Source organism: Cryptotermes secundus, unplaced genomic scaffold (genome assembly GCF_002891405.2).
Source record: "Cryptotermes secundus unplaced genomic scaffold, Csec_1.0 scaffold697, whole genome shotgun sequence".
In the NCBI taxonomy this organism is placed as follows: domain Eukaryota; kingdom Metazoa; phylum Arthropoda; class Insecta; order Blattodea; family Kalotermitidae; genus Cryptotermes; species Cryptotermes secundus.
The window spans coordinates 945,683-958,117 of record NW_019724753.1 but is presented as its reverse complement, the minus strand read 5'-3'; the positions used below and the strand labels follow the sequence as shown (position 1 = coordinate 958,117).

General features: G+C 38.1%; 1 protein-coding gene across 3 annotated transcripts in view; it reads left to right on the top strand.

Annotated features, from left to right (window-relative positions):
* The window catches only part of LOC111862925 (pre-mRNA-processing-splicing factor 8), a 68,939-nt gene that overhangs the window by 38,200 nt on the left and 18,304 nt on the right, over positions 1 to 12,435 (top strand). For all 3 annotated transcript variants that reach the window (XM_023848791.2, XM_023848790.2, XM_023848789.2), the window contains exons 22-25: positions 5,771 to 5,921; positions 6,138 to 6,314; positions 8,574 to 8,810; positions 10,295 to 10,621. In XM_023848791.2, coding sequence (XP_023704559.1) covers positions 5,771 to 5,921; positions 6,138 to 6,314; positions 8,574 to 8,810; positions 10,295 to 10,621 — 892 coding nt within the window. The remainder of the gene's footprint in view (positions 1 to 5,770; positions 5,922 to 6,137; positions 6,315 to 8,573; positions 8,811 to 10,294; positions 10,622 to 12,435) is intronic.

Here is a 12,435-nt window from a genome sequence, read left to right as displayed (position 1 = left end):
TTGACAGTGTGAATAGTAGAATTAGTTGGAAAGAATTCTTGGTTTTTTGCAATGAAGGTCATTAGGGAGAATATGTATTCATATGGTAGGGTTAGGATTTCTAGTCTCTTAAAAAGATTTTTACACGAGTCTCTTGGTTTAACACCAGCCATTAGTCTAACAATTTTCTTTTGTAAGATGAATATCTTTTTACTGTTAGATGAGTTGCCCCAAAAGATTATACCATACTTAATTACAGAGTGAAAATAGGCAAAATAAATTGATTTGAGAGTCTCAGTATTGCTGACATGAGACATACACCTAACCGCATAGCACGCTCCACTTAGCTTAGGAATCAACTTATCCATATGGTCTGACGAACTTAGGTGGCTATCAATTTGCAAGCCGAGGAATTTCATATTTACTGACTCTTCTATGTATTTTCCATTAATCCAATATTTAAAACATACTGAGGAGTATTTTTTGTTGTAAATTTCATTACTTTCGTTTTATCAAGATTTAGGACAAGTCTGTTTGCATTGAACCATTTATTCATGTGAGAGAGTGCTCTGTTAGAAATTGCACAGAAATCATCAAAATTTTGCTAGAAATTATGACACTTGTATCATCAGCAAATATTATGGGTTCTGATGAGATATTTATTATTGGTGGAAGGTCATTTATATATGTTATGAAAAGCAAGGGTCCCAGGATGGATCCTTGGGGAACTCCATGTTTTATTGTTCTCCAGTCTGAGAAGAAATTCTGACTGTGTTTAGGCGATTTTATTTCAACCTTTTGTTTTCTATTTGTTAGATACGATTTGAACCATTTTAACACTGTTCCTCGAATGCCATAGAATTGTAGTTTACTTAACAAAATTTCATGATTTACACAATCAAAAGCCTTCGCTAAATCACAGAAAATTCCTCCCATATGTTTTTTTTGGTTAATGGATTTTAAGACACTGTCTGTTAGCTTGAAAACTGCATCTTCAGTGGATATACCTTTCCTAAAGCCGTATTGCTCTGGGACCAATATGTTGTTACAATGCATATGCTGATTTATCCTACTATACATGACTTTCTCAAGTACCTTAGAGAAAGTAGATAATAATGAAATCGGCCTATAGTTCGTCATACTATACTTATCTCCTCTTTTGAATAGTGGCTTTACTATTGAAATTTTTTGGCAGTCTGGGAAAATGCCTGTGTATAATGAGTGATTACAAATGTGAGCTAAAGGGCAACTAATTAAATCAGAACAAGCTTTCAGAACTTTACTTGTTACTTCATCAAAACCTGACGAGTTTTTTGGTTTCATGATGTGTATTATATTCTTTATCTCAGCTTCATTTGTTGGGATGATTTTGATACTAAGAAAATTTGTAGGAAACGCAACTTTCAAAATTGACAAAGCATTTTCATTTCCCATCTGATGTAAATTTAAGCTCTCAGCAATTGTTAGGAAAAATTTATTGAAGTCATTGGCAACTGTTTCTAGGTCCTTTGCTTTCTCAGATTTAGCCAGAAGAGACGGCATCTCTTCAGTCTCCCTTTTAATTATGTTCCATGTCATTTTATTTTCTGACATTGCTATGAGTCTGCTATAATGCTGCCTTTTAGATTCTTTTATAACATTTCTAAGAATTTTACAGTACTTAACATAAAATGCTCTTATATTTGGATTATTACTATTCCTACTATTAACATATAAAGTCCTCTTATGTTTGCAAGATATTTTTATCCCTTGTGTGATCCAGTCATTCTTTAGTTCGCGCACATTTTTGTATTTAATTGGGAAACTGGCTTCAAAAATATTTAGAAAAGAAGACAAACAAGTTGTACTTATTATTGGTGTCATTTTCCTTATAAACACGTTCCCATGATTCTCTTTTTAGAAGGAGCTGAAATTGCTTTATTGATTCACTGTTTATTTTTCTTATTCTCTGCTTCTGATGTATAAAGTTACCTGCTACAGCCAAATTGTCCATCACAAGAAACTGTGCATCATGATTAGATAGGCCATTTATAATGGGAGATGTGGAGGAGGAGCTAAATCTTGTAAAATCAACAAAAATATTATCGATTGATGTACTAGAGTCATTTTGAATTCTTGTTGCAAAGTTTACAGTATGTATCAGATTATATGTTGTTAATAATGAGTTCCTTTGTTTCTTTCGATTGCTGTCACTGAGATAGTCTATATTTATGTCACCACAAATCAAGAATTCAGACTTTGGATTGTATAAATACTTTAAAGTAGCATCTAATCCCTTTAAAAACTGGTTAAAATCCCCTGTTGGAGATCTATACAGGCATAATATAATTAAGTTAGATGTTTTAGTTTCTAATTGAACAGCACAAATTTCCAAAACTTGTTCTGTGCAGTAATGTGAAATATCAATTCTGTTGAAGCATTTATCTTTCTTAACAAAAATACACACACTTCTCTGTGGTTGTATATTTCAAAATTTTGTTACTTTATATGTTTCACAGCCTTAAGCTTTCAATGGAAAATATGTATTTTGGTTAATTTCAGTGCTATTCATTTAGCTACATACACAGTGTGTCCAGGTTCTGTTCATTAAAAATACAAGCTGTGAATTATTTTCAAAATTTCACTCTTTTCATTCAATATAGTCTCCTTCTGAATCCATACATAGCTGGAATCAATTGAAAAGTTTTTGAAAACAGTCACTGTACTCCTTTTGTGGAATCACATTTAAAACTGTGGTAGATTTCCTTTGGATGTCCTGGATGGTGTTGTGACGATCTTCTTTCATCGCCAACTTAACATTTGGGAACTACCAGAATATGCTGGAGCCAAATCTGGTGAATACAGAGGATGATCAAGGACTGTGATCCCTTTTCTGGCCAAATAATCGCGCACCATCTTCGATTTGTGGGGTAGGGCATTGTCGTGGAGGAGCGACCAGGAACTTTGCTCTTGATATTCAGGTTGAATTCGAAGAATTCTCGCTGACATACGATTGAGGACTCCGAGATATTAATCAAAATTCACTGGCAGAAATTCTTTGTGAATGATTCCTTTGGAATCAAAGAAAATGGTTAGCAGTATCTTTACTCGAATCTTTTGCATGCCCACTTTCTTTGGTTTCAGCTTCTTTGGGCTCAACTATGCTGCACTCTGCCGTTTTGTGAGTGGCTCATATTGAAAACACCATGTCTCGTCACCAGTAACAATCGATTTTGTAAATTTTGTATCACTTTGGGCCGACTGTAAGATGTCTTTGCAGTGTTCCACTCTTGAATGTTTTTCATCGCCTGACAGCGCGTGCAGTACAAACTGCGCACAGACCTTCCATTTGCCCAAATCCTTGGTCAAAATTTGATGCACACCACTTTTTGGTATTCCCAAAAGCTCCTCGATGAGTCTTGCAGAATCACATCTGTCTGATGCAAAGATTTTGGTCACTTTTTTCACATTTCCTTCAGTGACTCGTTCTTCAGTGTTCTCCCTGCCGTCACGAAATACAGCATACCATCAAAAAATGTTTGAGCTACCCAAACAGTCACTACCGTATACACACTTCATTTTGTATGCTTCTCTGGCTGTTTTGCCTAACCTCAAACAAAATTTGATTTTGGCTCTCTGTTCAACTGCCATTTTCTGACGAGTGTCAGAACAGTACTGTTACATTCGAGGTCAGAACACATGCTGCAGTGATGTTTGGGATTTGAAATTTGTATAGACAGCCACAGCTGAAACTTCAAGAATCTTAACATCACAACTCGCCAACAGATGGCATTGCAAAGCAAAATTAAAAAAAAAAAATGAGTCCTAACAGATCCTGCACACACCGTGTACATACTGGAGTCACTCTGTAGCATAGTTGGTTGAGGCACTTTGCTACAAGCTGAAAGGTCGTGGGTTTGATTCCCAATGAGGCCATTGGATTTTTCAATTGAGGTAATCCTTCCAGCTGCACTGTGGCTCTGGTGTTGACTCAGCCTCTAACAGAAATGAGTACCAGGAATCTTCTTGGGGTGTAAAGGGTGGCCAGTGCATGTGGCTGACAGCCACACCATCAGTGAGTCGATTGTCCAGAAAATGTGGGAACCTCGACATCTCACAACCCTATGGGCCTCCAAAGCCTGTTACAAGGATAGCTTTACCATTACCATAACAAGGGCTCTTTCCGAGGGATAAAGCTACTGGGGCATGAAGCTGTCTGCTCAACTTGAACTAGTGCCAAGGTCAAGAGAATGTGGATCTATACAGCCACTCCCCCGTATGTCTTCATGGCGTAGTGCTTAATTTGTTAAGCACGGACAACTTTACCTTACAGATCCATGTTTTCTTTAATAAGAGTAATTTAATTATTGTCTTGACTAAAGGAATTGAGTCGATTGTCCAAGTAGGAAATTACTTACTTACTTACTTACTTACGCATGGAGCTGAGCCCTTCTGGAGGACCCGCCAATTCTGCAGCTACTCAAGAACTTCCCAGCATTTTGTGGAACCCGGAGGTTCATTACCGTGTTCACAATAGCTCTCCACTGGTCCCTATCCTGAACAAAATCAATCCAGTCAATGCCATCCCATCCTGTCTCTCTCAGATCCATTTAATATTATCCACCCACCTACGCCTTGGTCTTCCCAGTGGTCTCTTTCCTTCTGGCTTTCCCACCAATATCCTATATGCATTCCTCTTTTCCCTCACTCGTGCTACATGTCCTGCCTACCTCATCCTCCTTGACTTGATCATTCTAATTATACTTGGAGAAGAGTACAAGTTATGAAGCTCCTCATTGTGCAGTTTTCTCCAACTTTCTGTCATTTCATTTGTCTTCAGTCTAAATATCCTCAACACCCTCAGTCTGTGTTCCTCCCTTAATGTCAGAGACCAAGTTTCACGCCCATACAGAACCACAGGCAAAATTATATTTTTGTATATTCTAATTTTTATGTGTTTGGACAGCAGATGACAAGACAAAAAGTTCTGGACTGAATGGTAGCAAGCATTACTTGAGTTCAATCTCCTCTTAATTTCCTCCTGAATCAGGTTTCGATCTGTTATTGTTGTTCCCAAATATCTGAACTGTGCCACTTTTTCAAAACATCTGTTTCCTATCTTTATGTCATGATTTTGCCCTGCATTTTGGTGATGAGACAGCAACATATACTTAGTTTTCTCAGTGTTTACTTCTAGACCAACTTCTCTGCTTGCGTCAATTAAAGTTTGTGTGTTTTTCTTTATGATATCGACATTATCACCCAGTAGATTCACATCATTAGCATAGGCCAACAGCTGATGGGCCCCCTTTTAATTTCAGTCCCACCTGGTTTCCCTGGACCTTTCTAATGCTGTATTCTAAAGCAAAGTTGAAAAGGAGTGACGATAATGTTTACGTACGCAGACTTTACTATACGTTTCATTTAAACACATTTTAATCAACCTAACTAGTTTCATGGGTACCCCAAACTCCATCAGAATATTGTACAATACTTCCTTCCTAACTGAATCATAGGCTTTCTTGTAGTCTATGAATAGCTCAGCTTGGTGGTTAGGTGTGGGACTAACAACGCCTCACCGTAAATAATAATTATTTTACGAAATGAACACAGTGCCTCATCAGAAACATTTAGACTAGGCATGAATGTGAATCTTGTAATAACGACTAGTTGTGGATGTCTTTGATAATTTGGAATTTAAGGAAAGTGTTAATTGAATGAAGTTAGCAGTAATATTTAGAAAAACATTTCTCAAGAAGTACTCATTTCACTGCAGTATTATCATGTTCTTGTGCCATTTTTTGTTCTTCAGTGGCCGTGCTGTATTCTGGGACATCAAGAACAGACTTCCACGATCCACAACTACCATTCAATGGGAAAACAGCTTTGTCAGTGTCTACTCTAAGGACAATCCAAATTTATTGTTCAACATGAGCGGTTTTGAGTGCCGTATTCTTCCCAAGGTATGTCTGACAGTAAAATTTGGCACCCTGCATTTAAGAGCAGATTTTGTTTTCGATCTTGAATCTGTAAAACGGCATTGTTAAGTGTTAATGTTTAACATAATGAATTTTGACTGCAGAAACTGTTTTGGTTTGCTGGTGATATTTAAAGTACTGTGGTAAGGAAAAATATTGAAATTTTGACCCTTTATGGTTATGATATACTGTGGCTTTTAGTGTCGAACTACTCATGAGGAATTCACACATCGGGATGGTGTATGGAATCTCCAGAATGAAGTGACAAAAGAGAGAACAGCCCAGTGTTTCTTACGTGTTGATGAAGAATCTCTTCAGCGTTTCCACAACAGAGTTCGGCAGATTCTCATGGCTAGTGGTTCAACGACATTCACAAAGGTGGGTAAATGTTAGTTTGTAATCTTCTTGTATTACATTACGAGTTTTAGAAATGAGAAATTGGCATTCACTGCTGTATGATTGTTATTTAACCAGTTTACTTTATGCTTGGGGAACAGAAAGAAATTTATGTCTGTAGTTTTAAATTTTCATTGTGACATGACACCTGAAGGCTGGTATAGTGGAGACGTCCGTTGCTAGGCAACGGCTGTGTAAGGAAGTTCATGCGACAGTGAATAAACAAGCAAGAGTGAGGTATTGTTGAGTTGTGTTTTTTGTTGGATTCAACCTGAGACTATACAGTGAGGATCCAAGGCCGGCTGAGATAGAATTGAGGGAGTCTCTTGAGATGGTAGTCGAAGATGATTGAGAAGAGATGGCAAGAAAGGGATTAAGCTGTGAAAAGCAGACTTCATGTGTGCTGCAGTTACAGTGAGACTGGTATAACTGCTGTGTTGGAATCTGCTGCCAGGATATGACCAGTGAATACTGAGAACCCTAGTGTGTAACAGTGAACTGTAAAGTGTGTAGATCAGTGATAGCGCTGTATTAGTTGTAGTTACTAGTGGAGTGCAATAAATCCAATCTGAACTCCATCTAATGTCACACCCCTAATTCATGTGATGCTATGTACAGTGCATTTCTTACCTGTAATTCTGAAGTCAATTTTCAAAATCAGGATCAGAGTCTTCTAGTGTGTGCCACAATGTAGCGTAGTGTTGTGTGGGTGTGAGAGAGTTGAGGCTGTGAGTGACTACCAAGAAAACAAACAGTCTTCTAGGATGTGACGCTGTGTAGTCTGGTAGAAGTTTGCGAATGTTTTTGGAAGAATGTTCTGTCACCGTCTTCAGTGCCGTGAAGTTGGCCAGACAAGAAGAATAGTGCTGCTTTACCAACTTTTCATCCCTGAAGATGGCTCTAGTTAGCATAGGTTTGTATAGTTTGCAGTATGTTTTCAGTACCTCAGACTGAAGCATATAGCATCAAATGATGGACTCATTAGAATCCGAAGTGTTTAGTACATGCTGGTCTCCTATACTAAGTGTGATAATTTTGTAAAAAAAAAATTGTTTTATGTATATAGCTGCAGTAACTCCATACCATGGGTTACTGATCCATATTCTGAAACTATATGATAGAAGCGGTACAAACTGCTCAACCCATTTTGAATCAGCTTTGTATATTTGTGTTCTGTCAGGTTCTATGTGTATGTAAATGGTAAAGTTATCTCTGGACTTAATTAAGCACCACACCATGCAGATGTGTTGAAGTATGGAGGTATAGCTCCATCATTCTTAATTTTGGCACTAGGTGAAGGTTATTGGTAAGCTTCACTACCCTGTTGCTGGAAACAGTCCCCAGTACCCATTGTGTAGGAGGCTGAGTGGGCCCTAGAGTTCTGGATGCTATGGAGAAAAGAGAAACCTCTTGCCCATACCAGGAACCGAAACCTGACTGTTTGGTCGTCCAACCCTTAGCCTAGTCGCTATACTGACTGATGTCCCAGTTCCCAAGGATTTTGTAATTTTTTAAATTAAGTTTATAGTTCAGACAGGAGCTCATAGAAGTCATTATAGTGACTAGGCTTGAGGTAGGAAGTCTGAGGAAAATGGGTTTGATTCCTGGCAGGAGCAGAAGAGTTTTCTGTTCTCCACAGCAGCCAGACGAGCTCTGGGACCCACCCAGCGTCCTATCCCATGGGTACTGTGGGCTGTTTCCTTGGGGATATGCAGCTAGGACATGAAACTTACACTTATTTACATTTAGTGCTGGGGTTAAGAATGCATACTGTTGTTCCATCCATGTGTTGTCATGGTCGGCTTAATTAAGCATGAAGACACCTTACGTTTTGCATTATAATTCACTTGGCTTGCAGTAAGAACTTTAAATTATAGCAGTTTATATTATTTTCTAATACTTCACCCATCTTTTGAATTCATTTGTTTCAGGGCTGTTATGAAGAAGTAGCAATCATTTCTAGCACAGTGGTTACTATATGTACCCTTTGTTACAGTAGTTCTGTATTGTACACAATGTATTTCTTGTTTCCCATAGTTTTCATGGTCAACAGCGATCATTTTCCGTAAACAGTATGAACTGACTTTTCTTTGTAATGGAGATGCAGTGCATTTTCTGTAGGAAGTTAATTTTTGAATGTTATTAAATGAATTTCATGCTGCAGAGAGTTAATGTGGTGAATTGTACATTAATGGAAAAATGCTGATATGTGTGATATTTCCAACGCATATTGCATTTCAGATTGTTAACAAGTGGAACACAGCGTTGATAGGGTTGATGACATACTTCCGTGAAGCTGTTGTGAACACTCAAGAACTACTGGACCTATTAGTGAAATGTGAAAATAAAATTCAGAGGAGGATAAAGATTGGTCTGAACTCAAAAATGCCTTCAAGATTTCCACCTGTTGTATTTTACACACCCAAAGAACTTGGAGGCCTTGGAATGCTTTCAATGGGCCATGTGTTAATTCCACAGGTAATATTAGTAAAGTTATGGCTTAATATCCTGTGAATTAGAAAATATGTCTTATTTGAAGTACATTATGATCAGTGTAATGATTCTGTACAGATTTGTAAAGTAGTTTTGACACAGATGCATAGTTCAGTTATTATAGCAATGGGCAGGATGATCAAGGAATCTGGGTTCCATTCCCAGCAAAGTCAAGGGACTTCTGTCTTTGCAGTGTCCAGACCAGCTCAGGGACCCACACAGCTATTTATCCAGTGGGTACATCGGGCTTTATCCTTGATGCTTGAAGCCGACTATTCCATCTTGCTGAGGTTAACACTTCGTGGACCGGCAATTTAAATATTTAAATCACCCTGGGGACTGGCTTTTTTAACCTTTAAACCTACTACCCTAACTTGTGCACTGTTCACTTAAAAAATTAATATAAAATCTCCTAATTAATTTTATGAACTAAAATTTTTGGAGAATACTTACCAGTGCTCATAGAAGTGCTTGAGAGTGTGATATTTCTGGAAACATTCCCCTTGTGAACTTGCACATGTAGACAGTCATAGTCCTTTTGTTGTGTACTGCGCTAACATGGCATCGCGTAGAGGCCTGCTTCCCCTTGGCATTTTCACTCTTCACAATTTTCATAAAAATTGAGGTTGTGAGCTCTTAACTTTGCCATAATCAGCATTTTCCTCATGAATCACCAGTCTGGGTGGAAACATGTTCACTGTCTGTGGTCACAATTTTTTGTTCACTCCTGCCACACTCACTGTCAGAGCCACTACCACACTCATCGGAGAACAAGTCAGATATTTCTTGTTCTCCGAGAAAACACATGGACCTAAACTTCTTCCGACCTTGATCCATTTTGCACTAGTAACTTCCTGCCTGGTGCATGCATCTGGAAGATGAACAAAGGGATTTTCTTTTGGAGTGGGAAAGGAAAACAGTTGGGTCATAAACAGCGGGGTCATGTTACTGACTATGAAGCAAACATTCAAGAGGTCTATCACGCACCAGTCATGCATCTGCCTGGCGCCAGTGCGAGGTATAGTGTGTTTCAACATAACGTGTCCTAAAATCATAATAATATGCCACCGGTCCGCAAAGTGTTAAGAATTCAAGAACCTTTAATCTCCACTCCCCCATAAATCTTCATGGCTTAGTCCTTAATTATTTAAGCACAGGGACAACCTTATTTTACTTTTCAAAGCTGAATTGGTCTTGCATGATGTGTCAGTAAACCTGCATTTTCAGATCCTTGGAGGTATGGTGAAACCCCCATTTAACGTTTCTTTTGGGGCCTATAGATGTGAACACTAAACTTAAGAAAATCCCAAATGGAGGGGATTTAACTCTAGGATCATTGAAATTGAACATTAAATGAGGGAGATCCTTAAATTGAGTACTACTAAAAGGGAGTTCCACTGTATTTCTTTTTGATGCTGTATAAAATTGTAGTGCTAAGTTAATTATGTGTGTTACTTTTTTCCCTTCAGTCTGATTTGAGGTGGTCAAAACAAACTGATGTTGGTATCACCCACTTTCGTTCTGGCATGAGTCACGATGAAGATCAGCTGATTCCGAACTTGTACCGGTACATCCAGCCGTGGGAATCAGAGTTCATAGATTCGCAGCGTGTATGGGCTGAGTATGCTCTCAAACGACAGGAAGCCAATGCACAGAACAGAAGACTGACATTGGAGGATTTGGAAGACAGTTGGGACAGAGGCATTCCCCGTATCAATACACTCTTCCAGAAGGATCGGCATACCCTAGCCTATGATAAAGGGTGGAGAATTAGAACAGAATTTAAGCAGTACCAGGTAATTCAATGTTATGCTTGTTAAAATTAATTGAGAAATGGATTATTAAAACTTGTGTGTAACGGAGACTTCTGTGGAACTTCTTTTGTCTTTGTAATGCATTTAGATAGGCTATATTCTTTACATAAAAAGTTCCACATAATAAAAGGAAACCATTTTGATTTCATGCATTTCATTATACTTAAGTTTTACCAGAGGGAGGTTTGGATTTGTGGAAATGAAATGAATTCTGTCCGTTGCAGTCAAGTCACGTTTTCCAACTTCAATGTCTGAGCCACTGAAGTGAAATGAAAATTTAAAAACTTTACTGTACTTATCTTACTCTGATCTTTAAAATAACTTTTTCATTGGTTAATTAGAAACTGGGCTAAAAAGTTTCACTGTTATTTGCTGGTTTACTTAATGTCAGTAAATTGCTATGTAATCTCAAATGGTAGGATGATAACTGAATAATGTATTGGAAAGGATGTGGAAGGAAGTGACCATGGCCTAATTTGAGGCACAATCTGGCATTTGCCTGGAGGGACTGAGAAAGGTTAAGAGAAACAACCTCAGGACAGTCAGTGTCTTTGCCAAGATTCAAACAGGGCACATTCTGAAGAGAAATCAGAATTATTAGAATTGAGCCAACTTGCTGGTTTTTTCCTTTGTGTAACTATGTTACCTAACAACATTGAGTGACATAAAATCTGAAGGAAATAGTAGTACACTCAACTCTCGATTATCGGGGGGCGGATAAACCGGTTTGTGGCTTAACTGGGGCTACCGGGGCTTTTTTGAGGCTTATATGTTGTTTAATATTCATTCACTTTTGTTTCACACGGTGAGTTGTAACACTATTTTCGTGCTAGTGTGAACTGAGCTCTGCATTTTTTGGTCCCGTTATGCTAACACAGTGTTCTAGGGTAGGGGTGGAAGAATGCAAGGATTTGTGGAAGGTTTCAAGGACAGATACACTGCCCCAGTTAGTCTCTTTGTATCGATCTTCAAGTGCATTAGCAAAATGTCAGGGTGTAAAAGGAAGCATGTTGTGTTAAGTATTCAACAGAAACTTGAAATTATCAATCAGTTGGGAAAAAGAGGTGTAGTTAAACAATTAGCAATGCAATACGGTATTGGAGAACAAACTGTTCGTGATTTGAAAAAACAAAAGAGTCAATAAATTTCCTTTGCTTCATCTTCTAATTCAAGTGGAATGAAGAAGAGAAAAACCATAGAAAAATCGATATATGATCTCGACAAAGCAATGCTGATCTGGTTTAACCTTTAACGTACGGACTTTTAAATTGCCTGCAGCTCCCTACGGCCGGAATTTAAATGGCCCTAAGTCTTTAACATTGCAAACTTTCAGAAAAAAATGCATATTTTCCGTTCTATGCAACATCGGAATATGAACTAAAAAGAACCTGAAAGACAATAAAATTTTCTACATATATACAAAAGGGCAAGTTTTACAAATGAAAATCAACTGTGAGTATTTTGTCATGAAGTGCAAAATATAATCATTATTATATACGTTATGAAATTCCAAAGGACTTACATGTTGTTTTTCTTCAACCTTGAATCGTGGTGGCGATGTAAATATGACGACACTATATACAATAATATTTGGTTCGGACTGTACACGGGTTGGACTGCATCGCTTCACAGTTTCACTCTGACGCGCGTGTCCCACTCTCGAAGCAGTCCATCACACAGCGCGACATCACACTCTACAGCGGTAAAGCGTGCTCCCGCTTTTCTTGTTTATAGAACAAACGTCTTTGTTTCCCTTTAGCTGGTCAGTGTTTTGAATGTTTCACCTCCAGTCGACT